The sequence below is a fragment of the Crocodylus porosus genome, unplaced genomic scaffold (genome assembly GCF_001723895.1).
Source record: "Crocodylus porosus isolate Cpor-Errol unplaced genomic scaffold, CroPor_comp1, whole genome shotgun sequence".
Classification (NCBI taxonomy): Eukaryota; Metazoa; Chordata; order Crocodylia; family Crocodylidae; genus Crocodylus; species Crocodylus porosus.
This window is the reverse complement of record NW_017728931.1, coordinates 107,604,481-107,629,130: the sequence shown is the minus strand read 5'-3', so window position 1 is coordinate 107,629,130 and position 24,650 is coordinate 107,604,481. Positions and strand designations below refer to the sequence as shown.

The following is a 24,650-nucleotide window of genomic DNA, read 5'->3' as shown; positions in this document are numbered from 1 at the left end:
TGGAAACATGCTACTGAATCACTAAGAAGAGATGCAACAAGAAAACAAAATTTTATGTTGAACATGACTGACAGAAAAGAAGGAACAGAGATCTATGTTCTTTGGCTCAGTGTTGCAGTTTTTATACAAAAGGGAGTATTTGCATTGTTTGAGCTTTTACTCGAAACAACCCTGACACTGATCCAGGGCTAGCAGTAGGCAAACAATTTACAGCACATGATTTGTTCAGTGAATTTCCCTCTGTTTTTGTTTGTGAATTATCCCCAAGCAGGTGATAAAATTTATACATGTGTTTGCTTTTCATAATTGGTCAATGGATCTTTGATCAGAATTTTTAGTCGGCGGGGGGGGGGGGGGGCAAGGAGAGGGCAAACTGGGAAATGGTGGAGGTAAGGGGCCAGGGTTGTCCATAGTACTGTAGTGGCAATTCCCAGTGAGAAAATATCTGAGAATGCAAACACTAGGGATGAGAACATCTTGCTAGTGCATTTGGTGAGTGCCTGAAGATTGGGGTGGAGTGAGGTCATTTCTGCCTGACCTGGACCCAGTAGTGAACTGAGGAGGAGTGACTAGGGGAAGAAGCCCTGGGTGCACTGTTTGTGGGGAAAGAGAGAGATGGAGGCACAAAAATAGCCAGCACCACAACAGTGGCTGACCTTGCCACTATAACAACTGGCTTTGCCACAGCCAGTGCTGCACTCTGTGCCCAGCTGCCTCTAGTGTTGGGCTGCCTGACTACACCCCTGCCTGGACCTGCTGCTGCAGCTGCATAGACCAGCTCTGAGTGGGAGAGGAAAGGAGTTAAATGGGTCTTGGGAATTGGTATGTTTATGATGTTATTATTTGTGTCCTTTCTTTGGCTACACAGTAGACTGGATATTTAAAAATATCTGGGTTTCTCCTCAGGTAGTGGCAAGAGTCAGATCTAAGTTGTCTATCAGATTTTACATTTGAGCCATATAACTGATTGCAGTCTCATTTATGGCCCAGATTCTTGCCCATTTCATTTAATTGCTTCCCTACTAGGTCCCTGGCTCAGCTGATGAGCTGCTGTCTGTCCTCCCTTACAATACACAGTAAAACAGAGCACCTTGTTCAGATATAGACTGGATCTGTTGGCTTCGATTGTCAGTTACACTTTCACTATCCTCATTTGCCAGGACTGTGCTGAAAATGCCAAATGGAGACTTGCAATACAGAGAAATGTGCACCAGCAGCCTGACAGCATCATTCAGGGTGACAGCCCTGTGGGATGGCTTCTAATGCTTTGGTCTTGACAACACTGCACTCTAGTTCCTGGGGCATTGACCTGGGCCTAGGAGCCATCCAGGTGGTTGATGGTATCTCTAAACCATCGTTGTTCATCTTCTAATACATATTCATTAGTATATTGGCAGCAAAGGTGGGGTTAATGGTTGAGGTTATTTTACATTGTTTTACAAGATAGATTGTAAATCCCACTTTTTTTCCCTCCAGATAAAAGCTTACTCCTTAAACACCTTTTAACACAGTGAACGCTTGCCTATGGACTAACGTGAATTAACATTTTCCTTCATATAGCAAGTGAATTACAACACATCTAAATAGCAGTGATAGGGAAACACATGATGGAAAAAGGGGTACAGCAGAAAGTTTAGCATGGCTGGACTCTAAGTACAGACCATCAAAAAGTTTGAGGGGGAATTGATCCATTCTTCACAGGTATCTCTAAACCAAATAGATTGGGGTTGGATTACATGACCTCCTGAGGTCCCTTCCAATCTTAATTTTCTATGATTCTAGCCAATAACAAACTGAATTCATATTCGATTTTCACTTGGAAAAGGCAGGCGGAGGTCTGCATTGGCCCAGGCCAGAAGTGGGGGGACATTCAAACATGCCTTCCAGCCCACTGATTATTGCTGAGCTCAGCCCAAGAGGGGGTCATCCCTGATTGGTTGCCCAACACATGCCCCACAACCACCCAATATCCCCCTGAAGGGGAGAAGGATCCCTCATCCTGGAGCCAGCTTGGCACTGGTTGAGTATGCATTGTATTCCAGTGGACCAACCTGTGAAGGGGGTGGGGGGCTTGCGGAAAGGGTCTGCAAAGCATCTTGGGATGCTGGAGGACTGCAAATTAACTTGAATCAGTAGGGGACCTGGGACAGGAGTTCCATAGTCCAGTTTAACTTAAATCAGTTAAGTCTGATATTACATCCATCCAGGTTTATCTTAAACCACATTTGGCCATTTTGAAACTGATCTGTGTGCTTAACTTCTGTTCTGTTGCAGGTGTGAACCAGTTTCCAATTACACATACTGGTTTATGTGCCACTTCTGTCCCTAGCCTAAGTGCTAAGAGTTGTAGACTATAATATGCTTCTTGGATAAAACTTTCCAATGGTCATTGTATTTATAGAGGGATAAAGTTAACTTTGTGCTTCTGTCCAGCAGAGGCCTATTGATCCACTTATGCCAGAAAGAGATGGACTAAACCCTTTGATGTATATAGACCCTTAGCTGATCCTCTTCATAGTGGTAAAATGTGCCCCAAAATAATCTGTTCTTTCTCCTTCTTGAAGATCATGTGTGTGGGCAGTGTGGAGAGAATGAATATGAGCTTCTAAACTTGAGAGGTAGCACACAGCAGACACAGGAAACAAGCAGCGCCAGGCAACATTTCACAGCTGTTGCCACCCCTACCCCTGCAGTGTTTCTTTGTGGAATCTAATACAGTAGTATTTAGACCTATCTGCACTTACGGTATTAAAATGAGGTAGGTAGGATTCACCTCCTTTTCATTACTGTTGTCATTTTTAACTTTTGAAAAATGATAACCTCCTCATCCATAATCCAACTGACAAAGACCTTTTATCATGGCTGCAACAGGACTTCCAGCAAGAACCCCCCTTTTGAACTTCAATTCATGGCTATATCTTTGAATCTTCTGCTGTCTGTGAGCATAATTGCATGGAGAGCTGTTTTGAAAAAAAACCTCAAACTTGCACTGGTTTTGTTTGCTCCAGAATTCAAAGCCTGAAAATTCCTCCTAGCTGTATCTGGGAATAAAGGAAATCTCTCAGCTGAAGTTCCTGTATAAGCAAACAAATTAAGTTACTGATATCAAGAAAGTGGCAAGACAGGTTTTGTCTGTCAGAATATTTGGCATGGTCTTGTGAATAGTCATCCTCTGTCTGCACCACGAAAATCTTTTGGCATTATACTATGGAAACTTGAATAAGCAGAGGCAGAGTGTTCTGTGGAAATCTTTGAGAACAAACTAAGTGTTTTTCCACCTCAGAATCTGACAGTGATCAAAGGCTAGGCTTTACAAATAAGTGACTAATATTACTTAATATGGTATTATCATTTAAATATGATATGCTAAGCATTTAGTGAAAGTTTTGTTTTAGGGCTAGTGCTGGTATTTGTGCTTTTTTCAGAACATTGAAAGGATGTAAACAAGTTTTCTGGTAGGCGTTTTTACTTTCTTTGTTGTCTTCCCTTTTGTTATTTATTATCTTCACTTTTCTTCCTACTCCCTAACTCCAACTGGTAACGTGGGATGGACTTTTAGTTAATGTTTGCAACATGGAGCTTCTTTCCCACGAGTCCACTGGGCTAATCATATTTCTGTCTTCAATGTATTATTCAGAGCAAATTGAAGTACCTTAATTTTTCTTCCATTATGTCTATGCCAAGGTTGAATGGGTAATACATTTATGGACTTAATAAGGCTGAAAACATGTATATCTGCATTTTTTTTGATAATGAGTGAAATGTGAGTGCTCCATAGATGATAGATTTCTGTATGGTATAATTTGTGATAGCTTTTGAAAAAAATAGATAAAGAAGAATGTTTTAAAAATGTTATGTATAATAGAGAAGGAGATGTCAAATTATTGTAACCAGGTGAGAAGACTAGCAGTGTGGATGTAAAATGGTCTTATCAATCAGATGATGTGATATATTGTTATTAAAAGACCAAGAGAGAGACTAGATTCACAATAAAACATACTTTTATTTCAGCTTCTATTACAGGAACAATGATGGTCACTAATACACAGTGTTCATTTTGTATTCTGAAAGAGTGATCACAATTTTTTCAGATATTTTGGCTCTTTTATGGGCTCATTGTCTATAAAGTGAGGTAATTCTGGTTGGCTGATTATACTGCAGCAGGGCTGCAGGGATCTTTTATCAATCACTGGTGACATGGGTGACTGGAGCCTCCCACATCTGGGGGGAGGGGAAGCATCAGATCACCGATGGCGAGGGGTCCCCCAGCTGCCAGTTGCCAACAGGGTTCCCCAGAGGCCAATGGCTGACTGGTGCACTCCTGCCAGCACTTCCAGCTTCATGGATAGCACTTCCAGGGAGTACACGGTCAATCTCAGGGGGTGCACATGCACCCATGTGCACCACCTAGGTCTTTCCACTGACTGGTGACACTAGGTATCCTTGCTGTCAGACCAATGCTGGTCCTCTTATCCACTGCCCATCACAAAGCAGCTTCTTGTTTTCCCTCCTAAACCTTCCCCCTGTTTTCTTCTAATGATTGTTCCTTTTAGAATGGCCATTTTTTGTGTGGGAGGAGCAGGGCTCCAGTAACTTTCATGTCTGTATTTCTAAAATTGTAAGTCCACGTGGAAATACAGACTAAAGGATAATTTTGGAATTACACCAGAATTCTAATATAATAAAAGTCTTAGTCTGTCCATCTGTGTGTCTGTCTGTCTGTCCAGACACAATGCTTTTGGGCAACTTTGCATACACTGCTGAGAGGGCTGGCAGTGATTGGCTGCATGAGCCTCACCTTCTCAGGCAGGGAGAGAGCCTCTGCTGCCTCAGGCAGGGAGGTGGTTGCAGTTGCTCTGGGGCCAGAAGTGGAAGCAGGGAGGAGGGAGCTGCCGCTGCTACCACCACTGCCACCACCTCAGGCAGGGAGACGGTTGGAAGTCTTGCTGTTCTGGGGGAGGACACAGAGGTGGGCAGGGAAGAGGCAGCCTCTGCCACTGCCACTGCCACCACCACCACCTCAGGCAGGGAGGCAGTTGCAAGCCCTGCTGCTCCAAGGAGGAGATGGAGGCAGGCAGGGGGGAAGGAGCTGCCACCGCTGCTTCAGGCAGGGAGGTGGGGGAAGGCCTGCTGCTCCAGCTGAGGAGGCAGAGGTGGGTAGCAGGGAGGGAGCTGCCATGCTGGAGGCTAGAGAAGAAATGCCCATCAAGAATGATGGGTGGTGCATGGCTCTAGTGAGTGATTTAGGCAGATGCGGGGGTGGGGGGGGTAGGTGCCACAGGGCCAGATACAGAGTGGGAGGGGTGCGTGTGGCTGGATGCACAGCGGCAGCATGGGCTGGTAGGTGGTGGCAACAGCCGCTGTGTGTGAGCTCCCTGCTCCCCCCCATTCCTGGGAGGCAGTGGTGGCATAGGGTGTTGGGTGTCGGTGCTCCCTCCCTACCCCACCTACCCATCATCCTGGATGGCATTGGCTAGTTCACAATAAAAATATTACTAGGGGGCTAAATACTATTCATAGTTTCTTTTGTTCTGTGAAAATGAGTTAACTGCACATGCATCCATAAACTACAGATTGTCTTAGATGGTCAGAAACTCTTCCTTTCTCCATTTCTCTAGCTTTCCTTCTTAGTTGCCCCTCTTTGCCTTACCTATCCCATCATGATGGTGGGGTGAGCCCACTCCTTGTAGGGCCAGGGGTCTCCTCTTGAATGTCTTCCTGGATGGAAACTTCCTACTACATCTTTCTTCTTTAAGGTTTCAGTTTATGTCAAGCAGAGCCACTGCTTTGAATACATCTTGGTCTGTCTAGGGGGGGAGTGGGGACTGAAGGCAAAAACAATGCAATGTAGTTACCCACAGACAGCAAGAGTTGTGTGTGGGGAGGGGGAGACAGTCCCTCTCCTTCCTTCTTCACCCAGATCAGACCGTGGCTATGGCCTTTTGGTCATTTCTCAAAGAGGGAAGTTGGGGAAGCAGAAAGAGGGAGTGGAGAAATTAGTTCACTGCTCTACCTAAGCCCTACAGAAGGCCACACACATACAAATGAGAAGTCTTCTGAAGAAGTAGATGTGCAATGTTTTTTCAGAGACTCAGATTTTTTGCAACCCTTAACAGTTCAACAGGTACAGGTAACCAACCTTTTTCATGATGTACCCAACTCTGGATCTAGTTATTACTCAAATTGAATACAGCATCCAATATAGAGTCACTACCTGTAGCTTAGGAAAAATAACAAATACTCCTTTATGCTCCTGCTGTAACTAACTAAATCCAGTGGAATTACTTAAGATTTAGACTGATGGCTGAACAGGAGTTTTTGCCTGAGAAAACACCCTACATCTCTTTGTTATATGTTGCAGTTACTCCATTAATGGCTTTCATACAAGGGTGGGGGAAGTACTTTACAAGCATTCATTAGACTGCATGATTAAAAACACTTCACTGGAAAACCTGTTCTAACTCCTTCATTTTCTGAAATGGCATGACTTGCCTTAAAGCATACTAGCATGTGTTTCTCCAATCTACAAGCTCTCTATACAATGCCATGCTTAGATTCTCTGAACATTTCTCTGGTTATCCATTTGCCTATAAGTTATGGACACTACAGAATCCTTCCACAACACATTTCCTCATTCTCCACATTTCACCTGGTGCCTCCATCCCATAGGGCTTTATTAATTAAGCTAATCATTCACCCCAACATGCTACAAATAAGTCTAATTACTTGATCCACTTACTCCTAAACTTCATCCCCAGGGATATTTTACCTCTTAGTAACACATAGAGACACCAAACACATTTCATAAACTGTGTTCTCAGAACCAAATCTCATAACAACGCCCTGCAGGTTTTTCCCTAAAGCTGTAGTAGTGACAAAGCTAACTCCAATACAATTTTGTTTTCAAAGTTATGTTAAGCTTCAGTAAGATTAATTCATAAAATGCTGCCAAATGACTCCTTTGTTCACTCACTAATTCACTCCCCTCTTCAGTGCTTCCATTTTAGAAGAAGTATGGATGTTTCTTAATATCACTAAATTCTGAAATGGTGCTTAGAATTATGAAAACCTGGAGAGATGTACAAGATTTAGCTTAGCTTTATTCTTTTTCATTGTTTGCAACTCTGAGTGGTAAGAAGTGGGTAGACAAAAATTCATTCATACTGTAGCAGGCTTATCTTTCACAGCTTGGGTTGAACCCCGCGTTTGAGATTCTGCTGTTTTGATTGGTGGAGCCCATCCACCAATCAGGAGGCAGGAAGAGAAATAACATCATGCCGCTTTCCTGAGGGGAGGGGGAGAAGAGCTGCCCTGGACCTGATTGAAGACTGGAAACTGTCAGGTCTGGGAGACTTCAGGGGTGGAGCCCTGGAGCACATAAAAGCAGCTGCATGCCCAGCATGAGGGGCAGATGCATCGGGGACTGAGAAGAGTGAGGCTTAGAAGAGCTATGGAGAGCTGCTCAGCAGGGTGAAACAGTAGCCCAGGAAGAACCCCTGAAATACTATATAGTATTTCTATCAGCAGAGTGCGGGGGACAGTTCCAGCGGTTAGGTCCTCAGTGTGCAGCACAGCACACAGTGTCCAGACCCTGGGAGCTGCGTGAGGAAGCTTGGGTCTGCAACCTGTGGTATGCAGCCAGAGACACGGTGCATGGAGTAGGATCTTTGGAGCAGCTGGGGTGGCTCAGGTCCTCAACCCCTGGAACAAGGCTGGGAGCTTGGTGCAGGAGGCGCTGCATGGAGGGTGAGAGACCCTGGGAGCTGCTTGAGGTGGCTCAGGTCTACAGCTGCTGACACAGGGCAGCAACTCAGTGCAGACAACACAGTCTGGGAACAGACCAAGCCCTGGTGCTGCACAGGGCTGTCCAGGCCTTCAACCCCTAGCACAAGGTGAAGCAACCACTACACACAGTGGTTCATGTGACCCTAAGCCAGGATGGTGGCAGCAGAGTGAGGCTGCAGGAAAACCCAGCAGGGACAGACCTTGACTTGGAGAACAAGAGGCAACCCTCTGGGACTGTGGAGTAGTAGTAAGTTACCCTGGAGAGAGGGTCCCCACAGGGGAGGGCCCCCTGCCCACACCCCAAGGGTTGCGAAGGGGCACTACATGGGCCACTCCTGGGTGATAGTAGGGGAGCTTAGGAGTCTTTGGGATCTTCCTCTCCTTTTTTATTTCCATCCCCCCCATCTCCCTTCCTGTAGTGGTACCTTAGGATTGGGCCCCTGCCCTGGCAGGCACCCCAGTATGTCTAAGGACTGCTGATTTATATTTGTGGATTGTGCCTTACAGTTTATGTGAATAATTTGAAGTAATAGTTTGTATATGTATAGAATTATAAGGTTGCCCAATCAATATCCTTTGGTCTAGGGTTGTTCTATTGTTCATCTGTATTTTAAATGATAACTGGGTGTGTGAGATATATATATATAATAGGGTTTATTGTTTTGTAACCTTGTGTATATATACATATACATACATATACACACCTTTAATGGTTTTGTTGTGATAATAAATCTGTATATAGTTAAGCAATTGATTGACTGGACCTGACTCTATAGGGGATGGAGATGGCTGCTGGGCTGTTGGTGTCCCTCCGCAGCACACTGCCCTGCCAATAATTCCCTCAACTGGAGAAGGAAGTACAAACCCATGTACTTCGGGCTATAACACCTTTAAGTGCTAGGGTTGATATTACCAAAAAATTCAGGCCACAGGATATTGAGACCTGCATATTGTAAACTGAAGATCAAATAGACTCATTTTGCCCTTTAAAAACAATATTGGGGTGGAAGGTATAGGAAAGTTTCAGAAAAGAGCTGCAGGAATGATTCAAGGTCCTGAAAACATGACTTGCTATGAAAAACTAAAGAAGCTCAATCAATTTTGTTTGTCCCAGTAATGGCACAAAGGGACCTGCTTACAGTCCATGGTCTTGTCTGTACTTGTTGCAGATGATCTTGAGTCTGCTGTTAAGAAATGTGCTCCCTAACTGCTCCCACACTGTATTAGCTGTGCTGAGAAATGAGGTAGTGCTCAGGGCTGTGTTCAGAGCCCTTTCATGCTGTTCTCAAGTCCATGGGAAATAAAAAACTTGAGAGCAGTGGCAGAGGCAGAGCTACCTCCAGTGCAGTTTCATTTCCAGGTTTGGTGTGGGAGGAGATGGGTAGGACTGTTACTTACCAATGGTTTCAAGTGTACCAGGGAAGACGCACTCTATCAGGAAGTATGTGGGAAAGAGGTTTCTGAAAGTACATGGAAGGCTATTTGAACTGGAAGGAAGAGGGAAAACTAGATCTGTAGGTCTGAAATTAAATTTAGCAAAGTAGAAAAAAAGGCTTTTTTAATGTTTAATTAAATTTACTATTGAAACAACTTACATAGGAATAAAGTGGAAGAATAAACTCTATCCTTTGAATTTTTAGATTGTGAAGAATATCTTCCAGAAATTATGAATATGATTCAGAAATGTGATTACTGGGAATTCTTCTGAAGAATTTGGGACCCAGAATCAGAGTCTTGTTTGGAGTGATTTTGATTTGAAACCAATTGAAACCCAGTTGTTTTCATACACTTTTGCTACAAGCAATAGGCTACTGTTAGAACCCAAACTGCAATCTCAACCTTCCCTCAGGAAAATGGAAGGAGATGTTTACAGGCACACAACAAAACAATTGAGATTTAACCTAATTCAAATACAGACATGGGTATTACTTAAGATGTGATAAACTGTGTGCTGAATATAACCTACACCATTGCTAAAATGGCTGGCTAAGAGCACATAAAGAAAAGTGGAACCAGTTATCTTTCTTAGCCAGTATCCTGGCAGTTAGTCATTGGCAAAAGAAATTTTGTTTAAAATTCCAATGCACTGAAGACATCTTGCAATGTTCAATTACTTGTAAGGGCAGCAGTTCACATTTTCAGCTGAAGGAATTAAAAAAGGCGCAAGCTTATATTCTTTGCATTAATTAAGTGATGGGCACAGTGAGAGAGTCCTATCTAAAGCACAGAAACAAGGACATATATGTACTAAGTACTTGGTATTCTGAGCTGTTAGCTGTTATTAGTTGTTACCTCAAGGAAGCGCGAGGCTAATGTAATCAGGGCCAACAGGTTCAGAATGCCAAGAATGATCATTGCTATTATTTTTGTTGAAGAGCATCTGAAAAAGCCAGGTCAGCATGACTTGAAATATACCCCAAAGTATACAAAAGGGAGGTAAGCTGAGGCCTGTATCTGTTTAATAACAGGAGGAAACAGGCATGAGAAAAAATAGGTTACCACTAGCCATTAATAACAAGTGGTGCAGAAAAATTTAACAAATCAACAAAGTCATCTTATGTAACTGATTAAATATTATAAGTAAAAAAAGGGAGGGAAGGAAATGAAATAAAAAAAAAATAAACAGAAGATCCCTGTTGAGCTGAGGGTGAGGAAGAGCTTTATTAAAATAAATAAATAAAAGCTTTGGGCAGAATCCAGCCCTTCCCATGCAGGGGCTTCTTTTCTTCCCAGAAAGCACTAAAGTATCTCTAAGAAATGTCTCTAAGCACCCGTCATCTCCACGATCCTAAATCTATATGTTTATCAGGTCTGACTTAGCTTCACCATTCTGCTAGTGTAGTGAAAGCCAACCTTTTTGGCAAGTGTGCCACAAGGTAAGCCCTGGATCCTCCCCAGGTGCCACTCCAATTTCCTTCTCCTGCCTGATCCATTGCTTTGCTCTCACCTACCTGCCCTATTTGCTCCTGTTTTCGCTGACTGATCCATTACTCTGATCTCTCTTGCCTGCTAGATCCATTGCATGCCACTTGTGGCATGCCTGCTGTGACTTGGCAAGTAACAGCGTTGCTAGTGTACTTGTCTCTGCCATGTGACAGGAATATATTAACTTTCTGTAACCTAATCCCGTATCAGATGGCTGGGACTATGTAAAGAAAACTAGCAATGTTTTACCAGCAGTTGGGTGTATCATACCTTTTCACATGGTATCAGACAATCAGCTAAATCTTTGACAAAAGCATCACCCCTGATCACCAATTATTGATCATTTTTGCATTTGGTACATTTAAGAAACCCCCTTTTTTTTTCTCCATATGACTGACATTATAATGGATTGAACAAAGCCCCTAGGTCTCTGAAAGTTTTGATCCAGACCTGAACATGTACATGGGGAGGGGGCACAGCTTTCTTTGTGGCACACCTGCCAAAAAGGTTTGCTCCTACTGTAGTAGCTGATTGATGAAGCTAGACACACCTACTAAACATGAACATTTAAGGTTATGGAGATGACACAGATGCCTAGAGACATTTCTTTGAGATTTGTGCATACTTTCTCAGACCTCCCTCCCTCTCTCTCTCTCTCTCTCTCTCTCTCTCTATTAGTAGTCTTAGAAAAGAGGGAAGGACTATCAGAGAGTGATTACTCACCTTACCAGTTGTTTGAATTTAGGAGAAAAGTATTGGACAGATTTCCAAAAGTAGGTGTTTGATCTTGCACTATTTCATGCCAGTATAAATGAAAGCAGATTCAAGTCAAATATGTTTTGTCAAAATTTTAAAGTTTAGTGGCTTTATGAAAGCCTACACCCTCCAACCTTCCACACCCCTCAGAAAACAAAACAAATTATCCCTACCCTAGGGGGAATGATAAGAAAATGGCAGAAGGACTAACAGTGGGTATTTCCTTTTTATCTGCAAGTGTTTTTTAAGTTACAAATCTATAGCAGTAGAGAAAACCACTTTTCTTCACAGAGAGGCATTCATATCATCTACAGTGGTGACATAAGGCACATATCAATTGCAGCAAATGAACTGTAAATACCAGTAGTACTGGAAAGCTGCTATAGTTAAACTCTATTGATCACTGAATATTTTTGGTGTAGAAAGGCCACCGTATTGTATGCCTGTAAAGTGGTAAGGCAAACAATTTGTTGTTGTGAGGGAAATTCCATCTCCCATAACCTTGGTTATCTCATATTTGAAAATGTCATTTATTGCAGGTTATATTCCCATGCATATACATTAGCTGTGGTCTCCCAGGTGCAGGGGTGCATGAAAACCCGCAATGGCTGGGGCATATCTGATGTGGTCTCCCTGCCATGGGGACCCCTGCAGTGTCCCTGTGGCTAGAGCCTTGGGTCAGTTGAGGGGTCTCCCAGCATGGGATCAGGCTGCCCTGCACTGGCAAGAAGGCACAATGGGATCTAGTGTGTGTGATCCCACCATCATGCCTCCAGCCATGTGCATGTGACATTGCATCAGGTGCCTTGTTAAAAAGGAGGAGTACACTTGTTAAAAAAGGTTGAAAACCCTTGGTGTATATGTAACAGCATGGGGTCCTAGGGGTGGCCGTGATCTCCCCTAGCACCCCCTACCATGCCTAGTCAGTGTTAAAGCACCCTCACATCATCTCATTCACCACGTCTTTGATGTCAACTATGTATAAGGGAGGCTGCCTTTTGTCCCCTTGGACACGGTGCTCTGATGTATCTCAGTCCCTGTGCTATTTTGGGTGACTCGGTGCGCTCCAACCACCCCTGTACCACGCCCCAAGCCTCGCAGATGTACCGGACGTTGTTTGGTCGATTTCACTCTGCGCACCCCACCAAAGCTCTCTGACTTGCCTTGCCACTGTGCCACCTGGCACCTGTCAATCGCCCACTTGCTTTGGGGCTACCGCTGCCTTGGGGCTCAGGTGGCTGTAGCCCTGCCTGGCCCCAAATCTCCTCCTTAGGGTCTTGAAACCCCTGTAGGGCTCAGGCGGCCTCGGCCTTACCTGGCCTCTGATTCTTCACTCCCCTTTTCAGGGCTGGGGTCAGTGTACCCCCGAATGCTGTGCCCTCTCTGGTGCCGGAGTCCCCACGCTACCGTGGAGCCCCTATGAGGCCTTGTCCAGCCCCTAATAACCTCACCCGGTCCTCCAGTATTACCACAACAACAAAACAAGCCCCTCGGCTATAATATAAAACTAAACCGCTTGGCTAACCCCCTTTGAGTCACCCTCCGTGGGCGCTCCAACCTTCTTCATACAAGCAACTGTTCGCATTCAGGCCTTTCTCTTTTGCTTAGTTAGGCAGTACTCCTTCTCTCTGGCTGCCAGCTGAAAGAGCACTCTCAGCCTCTAGTCTGTGCTTTATAGTAGTCAGCCCTGCCCCTTCTGGTCAGCTGACTCACCAGGTGTAGGCCCTTAGCTCCTCCTGGTTGCCCCTAGCAACCAGCACCTGAGCCAATACTCCTGCTTTTCAAGTAGCAGGCACCTTAGTGCCCTGCTCCAGTATATAGTAGAAAAAAAAGAATTCTGCTATTTGTACATACATTCTTTACTGCATAAACAATATTAAAATTCTTATTATCTGTTTCTGTAAAGAATAAATGCATTTTCACTGAAACCTAGTAACTTTCTGCCTCCTAAGTAATCACAACAAAATCTTATATCATCCATCAAAATGCATTATGTTTTAGTGCATTGGACACTGAGTGCCACTTCATGCTTTCAAAGCAAACTATAATAAATTATTAAATGTTTTTCCTTGTATTACCTACATCAAAGAATATTGCTAAGATTGACTGCAGAATCAACAAACTTCATGATATTAGCTGGGTCATTTGCTGGGATATTTTGCAAGATTCTGCGGCAATAAATCATGAGGTTTTAAGATATGTCTTCACTCTAGTCAGGTGGTGTAATTCTAGCTGGGTAAGCATACTTGAGTTAACTTTAGTCTAGCTAATGTGCATGCCAGTATCCCTGAAGATTTGGCAGCTTTCAGTGGAGGCTGGTAACCCTTACTACCTACTCTCAGGTCTAGGCTGTCTTTTTTTTAACATTACTATTAATTACAGTACGGACCCGACATTCAATATATCCTGATGACAAAGCACATTTTCTAGTGATTTTCAAGGCCCAAGACTGTGACAAAGCTGTTTATCGTAAGTGTGTATCATAAGTGAATCTTAGGCATAGGACACGTGCCTCTATTTCTTGACAAGGTAAATGAACAAATGAAAATCCTGATAAGTGAAAATCTGGGACCATGATATTCAACTTCTACAGTTTGCCACAGCCACGCATCTCAGTTCTACTCACTCCTTTAAGATATTTTATTTCCCCATTTATCTAGTTAACCTTCAGCTGTAAAAGTTGAATAGTATGGCTCAAGATATGCATTTGTGTTGAACTTTACAGATACTACACTTTTCTTCTACTTTTAACTGGAGCAGAAACTTATTCCTTATTTGCAGTTTGTCCAGAATGCATAATGCTTTGGTATTACTCAGGGAGATAGTCTATGTCCTTAATTAGCAGTTCAGCTTACTCCTTCAGTCCTACCCATGTTAGGAAAGATATATATTAGTGCATGTCTACATCTCCTTGGTATGCTATGTAGTCATTCAGCATCACTTCCACTGACACCCACCTCGGCTTTCTTGGGTATTTAATTGTTTACAATTAACATGTCATCTTGTGACTTCAGTACCCAGGAGAGGCAAAATGAATATTTATCATTCTAAAAGCTACTGTAAGTGTAACCCTTAGAATGACATAGGCATTGCATTTCATTATAGTTTTGTGCTTATAATCATCACTGTAGAAACACAAATGAAAGTAAAATGTATTGATCTAAGGTACTTATGCTATCTTCAAAATCTACTATGCTCCCAGTCTTTTGCAAACATGGCTTCTTGGTTGATATCCTGTTTCCCACAGCTGTTATGTGCAGTGCCGATGAGCAAGCCAAGTCTGGCACTGAACAGTTTGTTTAAGACATGATTTTTATCAGAACAAAGAAAACAACCAAACAATGTATTGTCTGTGGATCCAGGTCTGACTGTATCCTATTTTTAAAAGCACACAGATTATTAGCTGTTAAGTTAGAGACAAATGAGATAGTAATTATCACTTATATAGCACTTTTCAAACACTAACTAGCTTTAATACTCACAACAGCCCCCTTGGATAGTTAGATATTATCACTGCTTTACAGATGGAGAACCTGAAAGAGACAATTCCTGGCTGCCTACAGGGATCCCTCCTCTCCTAAAAGAAGCTATTCCCATGGTACCACATTAATCACCCAAGAAATTGTCGGGAGAAAGCCAAGCCATGTACTAGCTGATGGAGATGTAAGGTTCCCATTAATGTCTTTCATAGAATCATAGAAAATAAGGGTTGGAAGGGACCTCAGGAGGTCATCTAGTCCAACCCCCTGCTCAAAGCAGGACCACCTGCAACTAGATCATCCCAGCCAAAGCTTGTCTAGCTGGGTTTTGAAAACCTCCAAAGATGGAGCTTCCACTGTCTCCCTGGATAACCTGTTCCAGTGTTTTACTACCATCCTAGTGTGAAAATTCTTCCCAATACCAAAAAAAAAAGAGATTTAAGATTACTTGCCCAAACACCTGCTTGAACTGCCAGCTTTTTTGTTCCCAGCTCATGATTCACAGCCTTCAGCGATGGAGGAGGCCTATTTGTTATCCCATTGCATAGTGAGATGCATCCTGTGCCCTTGTGGGGGTTGTACAACTATCCTACACAGTAGATGCAGTACAGTTCTTTCAGTTTATCCCTAACTACCTCTGACTTCAGAGGTAGAGGAATCAGAAGTACCTGATTCTTTGTTCTGTATTTAGCTAGGTCATGCTTCCTCATGACCTTTGTTATACAAATGGTGTGCATCTCAAGAGGTCAATCAGTGCCCTTTTAGGTAAGGCTATTTTGAGTATAATTTCTGTCGCTCATTTGAAATACAACATTTGTTCTTTTAATCAGAAGATGGTTAGGAAATATTAATCTACTGGATGCTGAGTTTAGCATTTAGAAATGGAATTGTCCAGACACAGTGTACATTGCTTATTTGTTATATATTAATACTACTGACATCTGCCATGCTTGGTACATGGAAGTCAGTGCCTTCTTTTATTGGAGCATCAACAAAATTAAAAGTTGCAATTGGTCCAAAATGTGCTGACATCCTGGAATTCTGTTTAACCAGACTGTTCTTAATAGAAGAAACATAAGTACAATGTGCAAGATAAAAAATGGGACAGCATGAAAGGCTTTTAAATTATAGAATAAATGAAGTAGGTAGAAAGAAGCTCCAGGACCTTCAGAAAATGTCACCAAGGTCTACCCTTCTATTTTTCTTATGAAAACCTAGAGACAGCATGAATCCTTAAGCTTTCAGACATGTTACCTTACGTGCATTTTGTCTTATGTTGAGCTACTTATTGTTCTCAGTCAGGAAAATAACCAGAACATCCCCACCTCCACCTTCTCTCCCCCCCTCCCCCCCCAAGAATCTGTTTAATTTTAGGGCCATAACTTTCTAATCGTGAACAAAGTTTATGGTAGGCACTTATATTTCAAATGGACCAACTTTTATGGAAACTTTCTGAATTAGGGAAGGGTATTCTAAATGGAGAATACACAAACTTCCTTACAGGCTATTGTGACAAAATTCTATCCCAATGCAACTGTAGGCACTCAAACACAACAATGAGATGAGCCATATGAGCAGCACTTCTGTAAATGCTTTTGAGCTAAAGTCCAAATTAAGAGCTATGGGCTCTATTTTTTAGTAACTTCTAGTCATCTGGCCCCAGAATAGAATCCTAAACCTATAAATAGGGGCACAGACAGAAGTGACAAGTTTTGCCCAATCCGGCCACAGAAAGCAGTCTATAGCCATAACCAAACACAAGTGCATGGCTACAGACTGCTTCGAAAATAGCCAAGTAGGTAAAAATCTGGAGCTGTACTTCTGTCTGCACCCAAGATGCTTCCTGTCCAGTGTGTGAACTAAATTCTTATTATCCTTATGGCCCCTCTACACATGCAGGTAGGTGCAATGGGATCTAATGTACAATCCAGTCATTTCTCCTCCCATGCCACATGTGCATGGTTAGAAGCATGATTATGGGATCATAAATCGGATCCCATCACCCTGATCCTGGGCTTCCCCTGCATCAGCAAGAAGCACGCTTCCAGCCATGGGGGCTCCCAAGGGGCTTTGTATTAGGGATACCACAACTAATGCTGTTTCCCAGCCACAGGGGTGCATGGGGCTCCCCCATGACTGGAAGTCCTGTCAGTTGATGGGGCTCCCAGCTGTGGGGCCATATGCTCCTGTGGCTGGGAACCAGCATCAACTGGGAGCTCCCAGGCTCAGGGGTGAACATGGGCCCCACCAGTTGGAAGATGATGAGACTCTCAGGCACAGGGACCTCTGGCCCCATGTTCAAGTAATGGTGTGATAAGACGCAACTACAAAGTAATTACACATTTTGAGGAATAACTTTGTAGCTTATTCCTCTTTTTCATGTCATTAATTGAATGTGTGTAGCTGGATAACCATCTAAGGCATACTTACCTGGTTAATCACACCATTAGTGTAATGTGTAGATGGGGCCTAAGAATAGACTGCTAGGAAACCTACAGGATGAGTGGGGAGCCACCTAGATCTAGCCAATGGGAAATAAATAATAAGCATAGGGGATTATCTGAAACCCTGCCTCTCTCTGATCTCAGGCAAGAATCTTATACAGATGCCTATATTCATTCTTTAAAAGAAATGAGGTGGGCCCAGTATTTGCTTGAGACACTGGCATTTCTGGTGCCCATCTTTAGGCAGTAACCTAAAACTTTTTCCCAGCAAGTGGGAGATCCACATTCAGTGTCCATCTTTAGCCTGAGGGAATTCAAACCCGCAACTCCCAGCTCCTAACATTGCCTTAACTATGAAGCTATAGGCTACTTGGGTAGGACCATCTTCCATACCTCCAGCTGAAGCTGGGAACAGTAGAATGTGGGAGTCCTAGCCCAGAGAAGGAAGTACAGGAGGGATGTGCCTAATGATGGGCTGTTACCTGGACTCAAGTCTCTTCTGCCATTATGCATTTTGTTTAATATAGTCATTAGATAAAAATTAGAAAAAAATCCCAATTGCCCCTAACCACTGAGACTAGGTCACACCACTCTCTGTAGCATTTCTTAGTGGCTACCTATTTTTAGGTACCCAGTTGTCCCCCCCCATTCCCCCTCACACACCCCCTGGGTACCTAACCCTCACTGTGGATTCTGTTACATAGCATTATGCCTTTGTGGATGTATCTTTTCAAACTTAACTGAAAACTGATATCCTGATACTTGTTTCAGTCACAGATATGTGTATAACATATAGATATGAATATACACAAAAGATTTTGTGAGTGAGAAGACAGCTTGTAGAATTCATTATATAACAGCAAGGCTGGAGGGCATTTTGTTTTGTTTTTAGAACATTCTTCAACATAGGGATATTAAAATGTAGAGTACAGTTGCAATCAAAATTACTGATATAATGATAGAATTGTGTTTCTGCTATGCCATTTAGATTCTAATAATTTCAGGTACTAACATTTTTCATTCCTTGATGTCTATGCAATATAGACTATAGATGTCAATCTGTACATAGTATATAGTGTGTACATGTGTATGGTATGTGTGTACTTTTGCAATTATTGGATGTGCCTATCATGTAGAGAGCATGGGTTTTCCTAAAGGACCATTTGCATGAGTAAAAATGGTGGAAAAATTTATGAGGTAACAAATTTTTTTTTTTTAAAGTTATTTCTTTTCTTTTTTTTCCAGATTAGTTTTCATTTCTGTGCCTGGCTAACTTTTGGCAGTTAAGAGCCTAATGTTCTTTTTCAAGACTTTTATTATATCAGAAAACTGTTATTCCTAAAATGACAAAAAATTACACTATGTCTGTGAAATACTTCTTTTAGTATTCATTATTAGGTGTACAGCTTCATTAACCTAGCAACAGCTTAGAATGGAGGATTTTTTCCCCTATTTCACTGTACATCAGAATGAGTAAGCATATTTTTAGACTACAGGCGAAACCTTTTTATATGCCTTGTCTTTCACCTCATTGATGGATCATTGAAAATGCCAGATAGATATCAAGATCACCCAATGTTTGTTTTCAATTCTGTTTACAGCCAGAATAGGAACCTCTTGTGAAAAATGTGGTTATTAATAAAGCTGTGAGAAAAATGTGAATACCAGAAAAAGGATAATATTCCAACTGAGCAAATAGAAAGAATATACATTTCTACATTTTTCTTCATAGGTGAATGAGAGCTGTTTTCAGCACAAATGTTATTCTTGAAGCAGAATTGGTGGGTGTTCTCACTTGTAAAAATATTTTTGTTTTCATAGCATTGTGAAAAAGGGAAAAGTTCAAGAGAAAACTGTGTGGTAGTTTCCTTTTCCTAAAAGAACAATTTTCATAATAAAACTTGAGTCCACTGATAAAAGATGACATTTTTGTCCTTAGCTAAAGCTCCTGATTTTTCATGAGGTTGACAAAAGTACTAATTCTTTATTATAACAGTAGATAGTGTTATACATCTTTTATCTGTTAATGATTTCCTTAGGTCTTGATCCTGAATTGGGAAGGTACCAATGTACCATTGAAGTCAATGGGATTCTTTAAAGCCTCCATGATTTGTCCTAAAGTATCCAAATAAAAATGTTGATACTACTTTTGAGCATCCACTTGTTCAAAATTAATTTTCCTCCCAAGGCTTAAAATTCCTCCCTTTTAAAACCAGAACACAAGAATGGCTTAACAGCACTTTTGTCACTTGCCCCTCTTCAAAGCTCAGAGCCTGTATCAACTTCAAAATGAAGTGCTTCAGGAGAAGTAATAGTGTATTAAAAGCCACTAGAGAGACGTGGACACTTCCTTTCAGTTACTTATGTCCCTAGCTCCCACTGGTTTTAGTATCTAGATTTGGATAGGCACAAAATGTTTTGTATATTAGAAGACAGCTTGTAGAATTCATTATAAATGTAGGCTGGCAGGCATTTTGTTTTTCCCTATTAGTATCGAGTACCAACTTTTGTGGATCTTAACATCTCTCCATTGATGCATAATTTATTATTTGTTCTTTAGGTTCCAGTTGGAATGTTTTTTCTGGCAACAAACACTTTTTGATCACAGTTATAATGGCCAGTTTAATGAACATGTTTTCCATAAGAAGATTTTTTTGTTGTTGATTACAGCAGATGAGAGTAAATATCAATGGGAATTAGGTGCCAAATTAAGAGTTAAGCACTTAATTACTTTGACTAGCTGGACACGTGTTCAGGATTCCTCTATGCCATCTAACTTTTTCTAATTGCTGAGAATAGGCACAGGTGAAGTGGGAGTGAGTGAGCAGGGCTTATTTCTCACAGGTATCATAATATTTAGGGTCAGAAGGGACCTAAACAGATCATCAGGTCTGACCCGTGACCTGGGCAGGGATGGGTGCCACTGTCATATCAATCCAGCCAAATATCTGTCCAGCCTCCTCTTGAAGACTCCCAAGGTAGGAGAGAGCACCACCTCACTTGGGAGTCCATTCCAGAGCCTGGCAGCCCTAACTGTAAAGTAATGTCTCCTGATGTCCAGCCTGAACCTTTTCTTTAACAATTTGTGGCCATTATTCCTAGTAACCCCAGGTGGTGCCCTGGGGAACAGAGCCTCCCCCAATTCCCGTGGTCCCCCCTGGTGAGTTGGTAAATGGCCACCAGATCCCCTCTTAGCTTTCTCTCATGGAGGCTGAACAGGTTCAGGCCCTTTAGCTTCTCTTTGTAGGGCCTGACCCTCTGCCCCCTTGACCATGTGGGTGGCCCTCCACTGGACCCTCTCAATGCTAGCTGCATCCTCTTGAAGTACGGTGCCCAGAGAGGAAGGATCACCTCCCTGGACCTGCTTGTGATGCATCTGTAGATGCCTGACAAGGTGCGGTTAGCCTTACTGACCACTTCCTTGCATCGGCGGCTCATGTTCATCCTGGTAGTCCTAGGCTTTGCAGAGAGGTGGTATATAGAGGAATCAGGATCTTTGAAAGTTTTAGTTATATTTCTTAAAGAGAAAGTCATTCAGATAAATAATTTAAAGAAGTAATGACATCTAACACTATACAGGTCAACCATTGTACAGTACGTTAGTACCCATCTGGACTAAATGCTATGAGATGGCCTCTTAATGAAGTTCCTTCTGGGTATGTTCAAAAGGTATATAAATAAGGAGCCTTAAATTCCACCCACACAGAGAATTTCCTGCTTTATTTCACTGGATAACACTGCATTCCTGTAAACTGTCATTGCTTCCTGCAGAAGAGTTAAAATGTAAAAAATCTAATTAGCTCTCTCGTGCTTCTGTCAAAAAAAGACATAAATATCGTCTTTGAGTTTGTGTTCACTCACTGATTAGTAATTTAGAATTTTCATTGATGACTCAAGGCATCTTTAATAAGATGCTTAAATAATTAAGACAACTTAATTAAGAATGCTATAATAACAATTTGAAAAGATCAGTCTGTGGTTCCCTTGAGAGGATTACAAATTCACTACCACAGTCCTGTAACCACAATATTTACCGTTAACCATATACTCATTGTCATGCTTAATAAGCAGAGGTATGTCACAGTACCCCTCATTGGGAGAGGGATTCTTAGCAGTAATACAAGATTACTGCCAGCTTGCAGGTAATTTCCAAGGCTAAATACAATCATATGATAACATTTATTATGAAAAGAGCCAGATTTTGTACTAGTGTAAATAATCAAAGTTGATGGATCTGTGCCAGATTAAGCCAGCTGGAGATATGGTCTATTGTGTCCTTTACATTTTAGACATAGAACCAAGTATTTAGGTAGCTTCCATTTGGGTCTAACGTGCAAGTTAAAACCATACGCATCATTATTATTATGGATTTTTAGAGGGTTTTTTTGAAGAGATAGCCATATCCTGTGGATGAGACAGTTATTTGAGGGGTGTTTGGCTGAAATGTTTCCACCTATCAGACTACCATTTTGTTTTCCTTATCTGTTTAGCTATGTGTTTGATTAAGTATAAATAAACAGTTCTGAATTTCATCTCAATTAAATTTTATTTTCTTTTTTATTCTTTTTTTCCCCAGGAGGTGTTTGTATTGCTCAGTCTTTAAAAATTCCCCGTGAACCAAAACCAGGAGAGTTTGACAAGATCATCAAACGCTTGTTGGAAACTCCTAATGCTCGAGCTGTAATCATGTTTGCAAATGAGGATGATATTAAGTATGTCTTTCCTAATTTAAGTTGAAAAGTTGCTCTTTATAGAAATATATTCACCAAAATGTGACTTTCTAAAAGATTTCAAACTGCATTCCAATATCAATATTCTTGGGAACTGGTCTATAGGACATTCAGTTGCAATTATACATCATGCTATGCCTCTGATCCTCAGAGACCTAACAGTTTTTTAGTTTCTAGGAATGAAGATCCTCCAGATTGTAACTTGGGAATTGAAAGAAATGAAACAAACAAGAATGATAGACACAATTATATAGCTAGGGGAAAAGATGAGGCAAATTAACATGTATGGTACAGTAGTTTGAGATCTGAACACTGTCCCTGTCGAGAGATATACTTTAGACTGTCAGAATGATTGTCTAATTGGTTAAAGTGAGACTATGTATTGCCAGAATTAATGCTGAAGGGGGGTCTAATCAGTATTATTTCTTGATAAGTGCATTCTGTCTAACTAGTCATTTTGTTTGTTTATTCTCAGGAGAATATTAGAGGCAGCCAAAAAAGCTAATCAAACAGGACATTTTCTTTGGATTGGCTCAGATAGTTGGGGGTCAAAAATTTCACCTGTTTATCAACAGGAAGAGATTGCAGAAGGAGCAGTCACCATTCTGCCCAAAAGAGCTTCTATAGATGGTAAGAGCAATAATGACACAGTAGTGACACAAAAGACATGCAGTAAATTTTTTGAGTCAATTTGAACCAGATCTGCAAGGCCATTTGGATACCTGGCAGAACCATCTCTTTCTAGTGTATTTCAATGGATTAATGATGAATTAGTTAGTATATAGTAACCACTTGCATTGATTTTGTTCACCTCTAGTAATCTGCAGCAGCATTATGAATTGGTACCAGCAATAATTGCTATAACAGAATATTTTTCCAGGACAAATATTTCTGTGAGTTATAAATGTATGTAACAGTTTTAATTCCCTAAGTACTATTTCTAATTTTAAATACAATTTCATTCAGGTAGTTAATACCTTTATATATTGCAAGTATGCATTTCAGTCTTGTTTATGCAAAATTCTTCACACACATTTTGAGATGTATTATTTATCTTATACCATATTTTGTGCTTCTTTTATTAAATGTAGGATTTGATCGATATTTTCGGAGCCGTACCCTTGCTAATAACAGAAGAAATGTATGGTTTGCAGAATTTTGGGAAGAGAATTTTGGATGCAAATTAGGATCACATGGAAAAAGAAACAGTAATATCAAGAAATGCACAGGTAAACTGCTAGAATAAAATATATACTTATTTTTTGGTATAATTCATTAGAAGACAATATTATAGGAATTGGCTTTTGTTGGTAACTTGATAAGCTGCTTATGACAGATATTCACATACAAACCCTTACTATTCAAGGCACTGATTATGCTATCATAAGTTGGTATTCCTACTGTTTGTTAGCTTTTAAAATTAGTATTTCTTTTGTTAGTTGGTTACAAACTCTTTTTATCAGGTATAGCTTTAGTTACATGTTGGTTTATTGGGTTAGATCCTATTTCTAGGAAGTTGGCCCACTGGACTAGCCCAGGGGAAGACAAACAAGCCTGATTAAGTGTAGTTCAGTGAGATGGGACCCCAAAAGGAAGGGCTCTAGCCTGGGCCCCTGTATCCTGGGGCAGTGCTGTTTATTGACCTTATCCAGTAAATATTAAATGAAAGTTTTATTAGCCAGCTTCACATAGAAGGCTAGAGAGCACTCTGGGCACTGCCAGCCTTGAACTTGGTGGTTTCTGGGAAGCAGGAAACACAGGTCTAAACCTTTGTGAGCTCAGGAGGAGCTAGAACCTGGGTGTTCTATTCCCTGGCCAAGTGTCCTAACCTTTAGGCTACTGGGCTGAAAGGAAGGATGATATTCTTCTTCCTTTCCCCATTTTACTTCAAGCAGCTACACTCGCAGGGAGATCCCATTTTGCCACATATGGAAATGGAATCCCAAACTGTGTCGGTGCCAAAAACTGCAGTTACATGATTACATAAATGTTACTTAGGCGCAGGAAGGGAAAATAAGATTTAGACCATAGGGAACATCTAGTTTGTAGGGTTTATTGTGAACTAGTTTTAAAAAAAGCTAGCTCAAGTACCACAAGAAGTCTAGCCATGGTACTACAGAGTTCAATATGGGCTAATTTACCCTGATGAGAAGCAAGGTCAGCTGACCTTGCTGTCACAAAGAAACAACTATTAGTTCCTACATTAGCGGGGGTACCTCTGTACAACACTTCAGATTGTCAGACGGCCACACAGCCATACACTCAGTTTGTTGTGCTTCAGAAAGCACCAAATCCTTTAACACTAAGAGACTCCCAAGTTTTGAAGACACAACTTGGGTTAACAGAGACTACTGCATCTACTAATAAAATGTGATTTTTATCAAAGTTGAAAAGAAGAATTTGGAGGGTATCCACATATTGATATGCTTCAGATTTGGTTTAAGCTTTCAGGTTGAAGTTTGCACAGGATTTACCTAACTTCTGTTTCATTCCAGATATACATGTCTACATATATTCTTGATTAAAATGTG

At 41.5% G+C, this 24,650-nt stretch overlaps 1 protein-coding gene across 3 annotated transcripts in view; it reads left to right on the top strand.

The window, feature by feature from the left end:
* The window catches only part of GRM8 (glutamate metabotropic receptor 8), a 570,128-nt gene that overhangs the window by 232,364 nt on the left and 313,114 nt on the right, over positions 1 to 24,650 (top strand). For all 3 annotated transcript variants that reach the window (XM_019543461.1, XM_019543459.1, XM_019543460.1), the window contains exons 4-6: positions 21,966 to 22,101; positions 22,595 to 22,749; positions 23,211 to 23,348. In XM_019543461.1, the coding sequence (XP_019399006.1) occupies positions 21,966 to 22,101; positions 22,595 to 22,749; positions 23,211 to 23,348 (429 nt within the window). The remainder of the gene's footprint in view (positions 1 to 21,965; positions 22,102 to 22,594; positions 22,750 to 23,210; positions 23,349 to 24,650) is intronic.